Here is a 12,872-nt window from a genome sequence, read left to right on the forward strand (position 1 = left end):
CTTCTCACCTGTGTTTGAATGCTACAATCTGTATCTTTATACTGTTCGGGGAGTTGGAAAAGAATCCAGGTCGTTTCTCATTTCTTGCACTATGGTGAGATGTTTTCAGTGGTTATGCTGCAGAAATCAAACAATAAGTTGCTAAAGTTCTTCCATACATCAGGTCACAAATCAACAGATTTCAACCTACAGACTTTGAACAATGAAATTTTCATATGGACTCTTCTGCACAACTGACATTTCTAAAATCAAAATGAAAGTATATTGAGTTTAAAGGTTTGTTTTGCAATTTGAGCTCTAACAGAATTTGATTGTTCACAAATGTTTGCTGCTAGTTTGTTTGAATTTCTTGTAGTTCAGTGACATACGTGAATGAATTCTTCATAACAATGAAGACTCGAGATAATGTGCAATAAATGACAGGTTCAAAGCGCTATGAAGAACCATAAATGTAAAGATCTAACAATAAATCAAACTAATATTGAAATAGAAAATTATAAAGGTAGCCTAATAACTATAGCGTCATTATAACTGGCTAACCTTTACAGGTAACTCTCTTGGTATACTGTAGCTCAACTAAGTCATGCTATAATAGCTATTAGATAAGTATCAAAAGCAGGAAATGCTGGAAAAACTCAACAGGTCTGACAGCATATGTGGAGAGAAAAACAACGCTGCTGTTTGGAGTTCAGTGTTACTCCTTGAGATGACGGAGCGACTGTTTTTCTCTCTACAGATGCTACCAGACCTGCTGAGTTATTTCAGCACTTTCCATTTTCATTTCAGATTTCCAGCATCCGCAGTTCTTCGTTTTTATATAAAGATAAGTATTATGTGTGAAATATTGAGCCTTGATGCCAATGCTAGAGAAGCCATGAAATGAGAAAGTATTGCACACAACACTTAAAGCCATTGTTGGTGCAGCTTCCCTGGTGTCCCACACTGGGGAGTGTGCGAGTGTGGACATACAATATGGAAGCCTTGTCTGGCAGAGAGCAGATCGTGGCCTCACAGAGTCTGTCCAAGTAATTTGCTGTATGTTCTGGATGTGTGTGCTTTCAGAAAATACTGTTGGCAGTGTACATTGTGAGCAACTGGTTACTGTATCTTGGGCAATTTGCAATGTCAGATTTAGATATAAGCTCAGTAAACCTATAGCTTTGGCCTCAGCCGCCTCTGAAAATAAAAAGTAAATAACTAAATTTCAAGTTTTGCACAAACCGTTGAAAAACAAAGGAGACAGGGAACAAATAGTCTTTAAAATGGTCATTTTTATTCTAGTATGGCAAAAATACAGATCTTTGATGACACAATTAAACAGTGCTTGGACATTGAACACAATCAGAAAATTTTGATTCATCCCTAGCTTCCATTTAAGAAATGCAGCAGTCTCCTAGCATCCAGAACACAATGGTGGGTCAAAAATATCTTCACAATATTACCTTTTTTCTTGGACCTCTGGTAGTTACACTGGCCATTTACACACTTTGATCATTAAATAAATGTGACTTCTGTGGCTTTCTCTAGATAATAATCAATGTAAAAATAATGTTACAATTTTGAAATGTTTTCCTTTTTAAGCATAATTTTATTTTCTAAAACTAATAAAGCATCAAAAGCATCACTCCCTTCTCTCCTTGATACACAAACTTCAATGATTTGGGTTGTCTTGAGTCAGGACGATATTGCAGGTACACTTACAGAAAGGTTCCTCAGTGCATCAACATTGGAGCAGCTCATTTGAGAAACCGAAGCGCTCATTCAGAAACAAAATTCAGTATTTTTCAAAAGCTCTATTGATTCAACAGAAGTTAATATAAAAAGAAAAATCAGGAGTGGTTAGTTCTCCAGCAATCGGTTGTGTTTCAGCACCATTGGCAACATTAATGAGCAATGGCAAAACCCCTATTGGAATTTACAATCATGAGAACTCTTAGGAATCATAGAAAGGTTTTATTTACATCTTTGATGAGGCAACATGGTTAATCTTGGATTAAAGGTTCGAAAGGAACAGATGAGAAAAGTACTGGAGACCTGTACTTGAACATCTTAGTGTAGTGCACATTGACAGAATTTTGACTCGCTTTTAAAGAGGCAATGAGAAGTTTGGATCTTCACATAATGGGAACTTCCTTGACCTGCTAGAACTCATTGCTAAGTTTGATCCAGTTCTTACAATCCCATAAAACAAGATGGAAGCAGTGGATCTGAGAAGCCTTCATATTTACCTTAAACAGTTTATGGCTGAAAAAGTATGAAGATCTATTTTGCATGACTTGAGAAAAGGAGAATACTTCAGTTTGTTTGTTTCATCTACACCAGATCTAGATCTATGTGTTTGTTTATGGCATTGTGGTTGGAGTGCCAGGCCTCTAGGAATTCTCTGGCATGTCTTTGCTTAGCCTGTCCCAGGATAGATGTGTTGTCCCTAAAAATCATCAAAAACACCAAAATAGATGAAGACGAAACAATGATCTCATTCTACAAAACAGCACTGTTCACCTCCATCAACATCGATGTGGCAAAGGGAACACTTACCACACTTTTAGAAGAGACCATCACACATACCCCAACCACCATCAATCACATTACCAACGAAAACATCATGAAGCTAGTGGACCTGTGCCTCACCACCCACTTCACCTTCAACAACATAATCTACAAACAAACCAATGGCACACCCATGGGATCTCCGCTATCAGGATTCATAGCAGAAGCGGTAATGCAAAGACTAGAACAAACAGCCCTACCAACCATCAAACCAAAAATCTGGGTCCGCTACATAGATAACACTTTTGTCATCACAAAACGAAACAAGATAGAAGAGACATTTAACATCATCAACAACACCCTCACAGGCATAAAGTTCACCGAGGAGGAAGAAACCGACAACAAACTCACATTCCTAGATGTCACAGTCGGAAGAAAGGACAACGGAGAACTACAAACCTGCGTATACAGAAAACCGACAAACACTGACCAAATACTGAACTACACCAGCAACCATCCCAACACACACAAACGAAGCTGTATCAGAACACTATTCCAACGAGCCACCACACACTTCAGAAAACAGAGGAGAACCACCTATACAACGTATTCAAGAAGAATGGATACTCAAAAAATACAGTCCACAGATTCCTCAAGAACAAACCATGACAAGCAGACCAAACACAGCCAGAAACCCTAACCACCTTACCATACATCAAAGAAGTTTCAGAAATGACAGCCAGACTACTAAGACCCCTTGGAATCCTAGTAGCGCACAAACCCACCAACACTCTCAAACAAAAACTAACAAACTTAAAAGACCTAGTACAACCCATGGACAAAACCAACGTCATCTATAAAATTCCATGCAAGGACTGCCACAAACACTACGCAGGACAAACAGGAAGAAAGTTAGCCACGAGGATACACGAGCACCAGCTAGCCACAAAAAGACACGACCTTCTCTCCCTCGCAGCCCTACACACGGAAGAAAAAAACCCACCAATTCGACTGGGACAACATATCTATCCTGGGACAGGCTAAGCAAAGACATGCCAGAGAATTCCTAGAGGTCTGGCACTCCAACCACAACGCCATAAACAAACACATAGATCTAGATACCATCTATCAACCCCTCAGAAAACAAACAGGAAATGACATCATTACAAACCCCAGGAACCCCATCCAGGACAAACATATAAATAGAAAGCAGAAGACAACAGCTTCGCTTCACTTGGAGGTCGCCATTGATGATGTTACCTAGCCAGGTAATGAAATGTCTGGATATCAAACCCACGGCTCACCTTGCAAAGCTACACCCTAAACCTCAACCTGAGCTACAAACCTTCACAAACCTTGCAAAAGACTTAGGAAATGTTTGCTAAATCATTTCCACAAAACCAGCAAAGCTCCACAAAATGCAGAGATAGCCCTTAGTCCAGCTGCAAAGCTTTATATGTCACTCTATGACTTCTTGAAAGATGACTGAGAGTATTTCGGGGAAATTAAACTTAAAAGCAAAGAAAACCTGCCTGATGTGGACTGCAAGTGTGTGATTAAGAGGTCAAGAATGAAAGAAAAAGTCAAGATGGCGCTACTCCTAACACTGATGAGATATTTTCTTCAAGAAACAGGTTTTAATTGAAAGTTTTTATTCCTATGGTGGATGCATTCAAAATTAATTTAAAGAGAAAGCAATCATCTAGAAAAATGTCGCAACTAATTTTTCAGTTTTGGTTGATTTTGAAGAATCAGAAAAACAGCAGTGTGAAGGTATAAAGTTTCTAATGAAAGATTATCCTGACAAAGTTGTTTTTAAGTGCATTGGAAAGATAAAGCACATCCAAGTTTATAGCAAGGAAAACTATTCGGATGTGATGCAGGACCTGAAGCAAATCGTAATTGAAGATAAGATTCAATTGGCTTTCACTGATGCCAGAGCAATGTTTGTCATTTATACAAATGACTTGGATGAGAATATAATAAATATGGTTAGCATGCTTGCAGATATCACCAAAATTGGTGATATAGTAGATAGTGCGGAAGGTTATCTTGATCAGCTGGGCCAATGAGTTGAGGAGTGGCAGGTGGATAATTTAGATAAATGTGAGCTGTTGCATTTTGATAACACAGTTGACGGTAGAGCCCTGGACAGTGCTGTTGAACAGTGAGACCAGGGTTCAGGTACATAGTTCATTTAAAGTTATGTCACAGGTAGGTAGGTAGGGTGTTAAAGAAGGACAAAAATACTGTGGATGCTGTAAATCAGAAATAAAATGAGAAACTGCTGGAAAAGCTCAGCAACTATGGAGAGAAATCAGAGTTAATGTTTCAGGTCGACTAAACCTTCCTCAAAACTTGGAGCTCTGAGGAAGGGTCAATCAACCTGAAATGTTAACTCTGATTTCTCTCCGCAGATATTACCTGCTGAGCTTTCCATTTTTGTTTGTGGTAAAGAAGTCACTTGACACGTTTGCCTTCATTGCCAAACCGTTGAGTATTGGAGTTGGTACGTCTTCTTGCGATTTTACAAGACTTTGGTGAGGCCACTTCCGGAGTACTGTGCACAGTTCTGGACATCTTGCTAAAAGAAGGATTTTATAAAATTGGAGAGGGTGCAGAAAAGATTTGCAAGGATGTCACCGGGACTGGAGGGTTTGATTTATAAGGAGAGGCTGGACGGGCTGTGACTTTTTTCACTGGAGCATAGGAGGTTAAAGGGTGATTTTATAGAGGTTTATAAATCATGAGAAGCATAGATAAGGTCAATAGCAAAAGTCTTTTGCCTATGGTGGGGGAGTTCAAAACTATAAGGCATAATCTTAAGGTGAGAGAAGAAAGATTTAAAAGGAACCTGAGTTCTCAAGAATATAGGCATCATGGTAGCTCCCAGGGTACTGTACTCCTAAGAAATGGCACTGATGGTCATAGAAAGCTTGCACATCGATGGACTGGAACTCTCTTCCTGTTGATGAACTCAACTTAGGTATGATTTAGGCCTTTCAGTGTGATATGTGCAGAGTCCATTGCATTCTAATCATGGGGGAATCCAGCAATGTTGCTGAATCTGACTGTCCAAGGTGCAGCACTAACCTTATCACATGGGAACACGATGAAGTGGTGTGATCTGGAACAAGCTGAATCACTAACAGACTTGACATATGTGGGTCCTGGACTGTGAGATCTCACAATGTTTCCAATGGCTCCTTTGAAGGAACCAGTTGCCAAAAGGTTCAGCACAGACGCCACCTTGCCAGTCCCAGGGATGCAAAGGTCTCCCATTCTTTCAGGTCCCCGCAGGTCCCACCCAGCATGTGGTATAGTTTTGTGACAGTGTCCTGGGGCATCCTCAACTTGCTGTGACACTTCTGGAGGAAGTGGCAAAATGGTTTCCACAATGATTAATTCCAGCCTTCCTGTGCATCCTGGGAGGAACTTTCAGTTGTGACCTCTTCATGTGGATGCTATTTGGCATCAGCTGGAGGATTGCTGCTCACCCTGTGCTTTTGCTGGCACATTTGTTGCTCTTCAGTATCTCTTAGCCTTCATTGATGTGTAGCAAGAGCAATGTTACCCCCTGTTGTTGCTGGATCCAACAGCTACACCTGCAATTAACTTGTGTGGAACATAAAAAACGGAACAGGCCCTCAGTAATGCGAGCAGTCAGCATTCACATCATGCATGTAATCCTCCAGAGCACCATCTGGACATGGTATTTTAACATTGCACCTTAGTTCAATGAATGCATCTGCAGTCATGTTGCAATGAGACATTAGGAGATTGTTAATGCTGCATGAGATCGTGTGCTTGCAGCCCTATATCACTCAAAAAAGGCATCACATATATAAAAGGATGTTGCAGCATACTTAAAGTCTTAAAGTCATTGAGTTAAAGATATCTACAGCACAGAAAAAGGCCTTTTGACCCATCACATCTGCACCGATCAAAAAGAAGCACCTTACCATTCTCATCCCGTTTTCCAGCACTTGGACCATAGGCTTGTATACCTTGGCACCACAAGCGTACATCTCTACACATCTGAAATGTTAAGAGGGTTTCTGCCTCTGCTTCTCCAATTTCAAATAAACTCCCTCCCCATCCTCCGACTCCCTTCCCAGCCGCTCCCCCTCCCTTCCACTGCTCCCTGCCATCAACTGGATCCATTCTTCCCATTGGCCAACCAGATCGTACCCTCTACCTGTCTTCACCTATCCTCACTTCGCCACCCTGCCCCTGCCTCCCCATTTATCTCCCCACACCCACCCCCAGTCCTGAAGACAGGTTACACCCGAGACACTGACTTCTCCAACTCCTGATGCTGCCTGGCTTGTTGTGATCTCCCAGCTTCTTGCTCATGTACCCTGGATTCGAGCCTCCGTAGTTTTTTTGTGTCTGCAACCTTAGAGGCAGTGAGTTCCAGATTCCCACGCCCACTTGGTGAAAAGGTTTTTCCTTACATCCCTTCTGAATCTTCTGCCCCTTATCTTCAACCTGTGTCCCCTGGCCATTGGTCCCTCCACCAAGGGGAATGTTTTTTCCTGCCTTCCCTATCTATGCAGTTCATTATTTTATACATCACAATCTTGTCCTCACTTGATCTCCTTTGTTTCCAGGAAAGCAACCCAATCGCACTTTAAAGCCAAAACTCTCCAGCCCAGATAATGTCCTGTAAATCTTCTCTGCACCCTCTCCAGTGCAATCACATCCCTTCTGTAATGTAGCTTCCAGAACTGAACACAATACTCCAGCTGTGACCCAACCAATGTGCAGTACAATTCCAGCACAACATCACTGCTTTTAAATTCTATGTCACAACTAAAGAAGGCAAACATACCATATGCTTTCCTAACCATTTTATCCACCTGTCCTGACACCTTAAAGCACTAGTTAACATGGACACCAAGGTCCCTCTGATCCTCAGTGTTTCCCATGGTCCTACCATACATCATGTATTGCTTTGTCGTCTTTAGTGAGAGGAATCAGTTTCATGTCCCTCTGCAGTCAATGAGATCTTGCATTATCTTTGTGCATCGTGACCCACAGATGACACTTTTAAGGTCTTCTGTGATTACTTCTGCTTCACAGAGATGACTATCTTCAATCTGCAATGACCACTGAAATGGCTGAAATTGCTTTTGATCTGATTTTGCACCCCACACAGTTGCACAATGCATGTATTTCCCAATAACATTGATGTAAATGCAAATGACAGCAACCTGTACTCAGCAATTGAATGATTGATGCTATTTGCCTTGAAGGGCCTCCCTTTGCCAACAGTGAAGCCCATGTGTTGGGACTGAAAACAGGCAGACCTCCACTAATTATAGAATCTCCTAACACTACCTCTTCTCTGGTTGCTCCCCCTGCTTGAACGATTTCCTGTGCCACCATTTTCCATTCATTATCTACATAGATTTTCATTTAGAAGTTGAGAAAACATGAAAGGCAATGCAGGCCACCTTTGGCACAATGAATCACAGGCTCAGCCCAGTAATTAAGGTACATCCATGAGCCTCCATGTCCCTTTCTACCTGCGAATTCCTGCACAGCTCATCACTTCTGATTCCCTATATGTTATCACTGACCACCTCGAATTACAACTACAAATCTCATCCTTATCTCTGAGCCTTTGCCCTGTAGCTTAGTCCTGTCCACCGTAGTGACATATCTTCTTCCTGTTGAAGCCATGATAGTGATTGATTACCAGTATCAGACCCTTCTGCACTAATCCATGTCCTCCCATGCATTTTTCTCTCTCTCTCTCCATCTGATGCATCAAATGTCTCCCCGATAATGTTTCCCTTCTGAATCTCAGATTGCTGCCCCCAACCCTCAGCAGTGGGTTTCGCCACTTCCTTTCCATTATCTATTGGCAGGTCCCCTTGACTTTCGTTCCACTCATCCACAGGGACTAACATGGCCAAATTCCAAGTGACTTGGACAGCCAATCTCAACTGATGACTGACCAGACCCCTTTGACTAGTCTGCATGCAGCTCCCTGACTGAGAAACTGCTAATTTACAGTCTGTTTGCACTTGGCCTGTAGGACTGACCATGGCTCACTCCCCAAACTGTAATGAGACAGCGATAATGAGCGATAATCCATGCAAATATTTCCCTCGCTGTTCATCACATTGTCATGAGATGAGAATCTCCACTTACTGTCAAAAGTTGGCTGAAAGATTGGACGTTTTCATCTCAACACTGGGACGGTTCTCACTGGAGATCTCACTCATTTTTCCTACAGTTCTCACCATGACACATCATGCAGGGGCTTGGAAGATTCTGCCCACAGTGCTTTATAATTCACAATATCTTGTGGCATGACATTTGTAATAAAGAAACTTCATCAAATACTTCTAGTATGTTACAGTAAACTAATGGAATACATTACTGCAATTTTGCTCTTTACAATAATTTGCTATTATATTTGAAAGAGATGTATCACTGTTCTTATTTATTTTAGTCATTCCAGACACACTCAGTGCAACATCGGTACCTCAGACCCTGAATAAAGTTGAAGGTGACTCCCTGGAACTGGTCTGTGAAGTATCTAAACAAACAGCACAGCACACACACGTGGCTGTCACATGGTACATACAGAAGGAAGATCAGAATGCCACGGTCATCTCTCTCACACGAGATTTTGTTCTGCGTTCTGAAGGAAGATATAAACTAAGGCAGGCATCAGGAGATATACGGCTGGACAAGATTGAAGTGACTTCATTCAAACTCACCATTTCCAAACTACAGATGTTTGATCAGGGAGAGTTCTACTGTGAGGCTAAAGAATGGATCCAAGACCCAGATAAATTCTGGTATAACATTGCCCATAAAATCACTGAACATACAACAGTTTATGTAGAAGCAGCAGGAATACAGGGTATGTATTTGGATAGATATTATTCTGGTGATATCTAGTGTTATCAATTATATCAAACAAAAACAAAAAAAAAAAGCTGTGGATGATTTAGATCAGAAATGAAAATTGCTGGAGAAGCTCAGCAGATCTGGTAGCATCTGTGAAATCAGAGTTAATGTTTTGGGTCCAGTGATCCTTCCTCAGAACTGACAGTAGTTTGGAAAATGTGGGTTTTTATGCGAAGGTAGTGTGGGGGAGGGGATAAGGAGTAAATGATAGGTGAAGCTAGAGCCCAAAGTGAGAGAAAAACAGTTGGCCAGATACAGGAGTGAATAATGATCTGGCTGGGAGGGTGAATAACTGTTAATGGAGACTATTATGGCTTACAATAGGTTGTATTAGCAGCAGACTATGTGATAACAAGAACTGGGGTGTGGGGGTGAGGGCTAGGATATAGGAGAGCTCAGACTCTAAAGTTATTAAAATCAAAATTAAGTCCTGAGGGCTGCAGGTTCCCCAAGCGGAAAATGAGGTGTTGTTTTTCCAGCCTATGCTGAGCTTCACTGGAGCATTGCAGCAAGCCTGAGACAGAGAATTTGGCCAAGGAACAGGCTGGGGTACTGAAGTTGCATGTGACTGGAAGCACAGAGTCATTTTTGCCATGGGTATCCACATGGGCCCCAGTTATGCCTGTCTCTTTGTGGGGTATGTGGGATATTCCTTGTTCCAGTTCTATTCCAGCCCCCCACCCACAACTCTTTCTTCGATATATTGATGATATCATCAGTACTGCTTCCCTCTCTTGTCTGGAATTGGGGTGGTTTATTAATTTTGCTTCAAATTTCCATCCCACCCTCATTTTCACCTGGTCTTCTTCTGACTCCTTCCTTCTCTTCTGTGACATCTGTTTCTATTTCTAGGGATAGGCTAACCACTAATATTCTCTATAAATCCACCGACTCCCACAATTACCCAGACTGTACATCCTCACACTCTGGTTACTGTAAAGACTTTAATCCATTCTCCCTGTTCCTGCATCTCCATTGTGTATGTTCCGACAAGACCAACTTCAACAAGGAGAAGCCTCCAAAATGTCCACCTTCTTCCTCAACTGAGGAATCTTCAGCACCGTTGTTGACAGGGCCCTCAACCAAGTCCAACCCATCTGCAACACTCCCTCCTGCAACAGTGATAGGGATCCCCTTCTCCTATAACGACTGTCCCACCAGCATCCACATCCAAAAGATCATTAGCCACCATTTCCGCACCTCCAGCGAGATGCCACCACCAGACACATTCCCATCCCCTCACTTGTCCAACTTTCGCAGGGAGTGTTCCCTCTAGGACACTCCAGTCCACTCTTCCTTCACTCCCAAAACACCCCCACAGCACCTTCACCTGGAATCGCTGAAAACCTGCCCATTTAGCTCCTCCGTCCTCAGTATCCAAGGGCCCAAACTACCTTCCAGGTGAAGCAGCACTTTATCTGTACTTCATGTCTACTGCATTCACTGCTCATAATGTGGTCCCCTCTATATTGGGGAAACAAAGCATAGACTGGGTGATGGCTTTGCAGAACGCCTATGTTCTGCCCTCAACAAAAGACCCTGAGTTTCCAGTTGCCTGCCACTTTAAAACACCACCCTGTTCCCTGGCCAATATCTCTGTCTCAGGCTTGCTGCAGTGATCCAGGGAGGGTCAATGTAAGCTGGAAGAACAGCACCTCATTTTCCACTTGGGAACTCTGTAGCCTTCTGCATTTAATATTGATTTCAATAACTTTGTATTCTCCTATGTCCTAGCTCCCACCCCAACACACCAGGCCTGGTGACCACATGGTCTGATATTACATACAACCCATTGTTAGCCACTAACAGTCCCCATTAACAGTTATTCACCCTCCAGCTGGATCGCTATCCATTTCTTTGTCAGTCTAACTGTTTTTTTCTCTCTCTTTGGCCCAACCCCACCTGTCATGTACTCCATACCCCTCCCCCCACCATCCCTTCTGCATGAAAGCCCATAGTTTCCTAGCTACCATAAGTTTTGAAGGGTCACTGAAACCAAAATATTTATGTTGATTTTGTTTCACAAATGTTGCCAGACCTACTGAGTTTTCCTAGCAATTTCTGTTTTTGTTATCAATTATACAATTGTTCCAATATTTGAAAATAGGTGTGTTTTTAAAGTACTTACAGATATCAGAATATATATATGCTGTGCTCTACAATTAATAATAGTGTAAAATTCATAACCATACTGTACAAACCATCCTATACTTATAAATAATGTAATCGGTACTAAAGATCTCTGCTGTGACTAAATGTGATTGGGGAGGCAATGATTTAGTGATATTATCACTGGACCGTTAAGCCAGAAAACCAGGTGATGTTCTGAGCCACAGGGTCAAATCCTGTCACAGGAGATGGTGGCATTTTAATTTATTAAAAACTCTGTGACCATTATGGATTGCCAGGAAAAACCCATCTGGTTCATTAATATCATTGAGGGAATGAAACTGCCATTCTTACTTGGTCTGACTCCAACCCCACAGTGATGTGGTTAGCTCTGAACTGCCCTCTGGGCAATAAATGCTGGTGTAGCCAGCGACGCCCTCATCCTGCAAAATAAATTTTAAAAAACTGAATTTGTTTTTGTCCAAGTACAGGCTTTAGTCCGAACAAGTGCTGAGGATAAACAGCTCTTCACTGTATATTACAACATTGCCCATTCATCTTTGTTTTATTTTTCTCTGACTTTCTTCTTGCAAATGATTTTCCTTTCTGGCAATTGGATCTTAATTGACCTGAACTGATCAAAGTTTCAAGGGCTCTGTCAAACAAGATCAAATCTGAAATGTAAATTATTCAGTGATTGTAGTAATTATTATGTCATGATTGGAACCAACTGGATTTTGTTGATTATGAGATCTTTGACTGGGTTTGTTAACGTGGGCCAATCAGGAATGCCCTAGCTGACCAGTATAACCAGGAGATGAAAGAGGATGAAAAAGTTTGATTATTATCTTCTCTGACAAGATAGTTTTGACTATCTAGTTCAACATCCAATTGATGACTTCCTCATTCGGTTTATTTATTGCATATCCTAAAACCAAGATCCTTATTGTACTTGTTTATTTCAATGTTCACAGAATAAATGTGCTCTTTATTTGGAATATAAAAATACACAACCAGGAGATGTGCTGTGCACCAGTAAGTGAAAGGTAATTTGGTGACGGGATACTGGTCTCAGTGCAGCCTTGCAGAGGAAGTCCCTTTGAATAACTTTATGTAACTTTGATCTGAAAATCACAAGGTTTGGCACACACAATAATACTAAAAAACAGAGAAACATTATAACCAGGAGATTTAGAATCTTCTCAGTTCAGGGGACTGACTTTGAGCTGGCTGGTTGCAACTCATGTACTGTGTATTAGTAAATAAATGGCCACTTGGTGATGGGATACTGGCCTCTATGCAGTTATTTCAAATACAAGTCTTGTCATTTTAAATTTTTAAAT

General features: G+C 41.5%; 1 protein-coding gene across 1 annotated transcript in view; it reads left to right on the forward strand.

Moving 5' to 3' along the window:
- LOC122555504 (immunoglobulin superfamily member 2-like) overlaps positions 1–12,872 on the forward strand; it is a 34,832-nt gene that overhangs the window by 17,916 nt on the left and 4,044 nt on the right. The window contains exon 3 of the mRNA XM_043701529.1: positions 8,957–9,373. Within this exon, the coding sequence (XP_043557464.1) occupies positions 8,957–9,373 (417 nt within the window). The remainder of the gene's footprint in view (positions 1–8,956; positions 9,374–12,872) is intronic.

Source organism: Chiloscyllium plagiosum, chromosome 12 (genome assembly GCF_004010195.1).
Source record: "Chiloscyllium plagiosum isolate BGI_BamShark_2017 chromosome 12, ASM401019v2, whole genome shotgun sequence".
NCBI lineage: Eukaryota > Metazoa > Chordata > Chondrichthyes > Orectolobiformes > Hemiscylliidae > Chiloscyllium > Chiloscyllium plagiosum.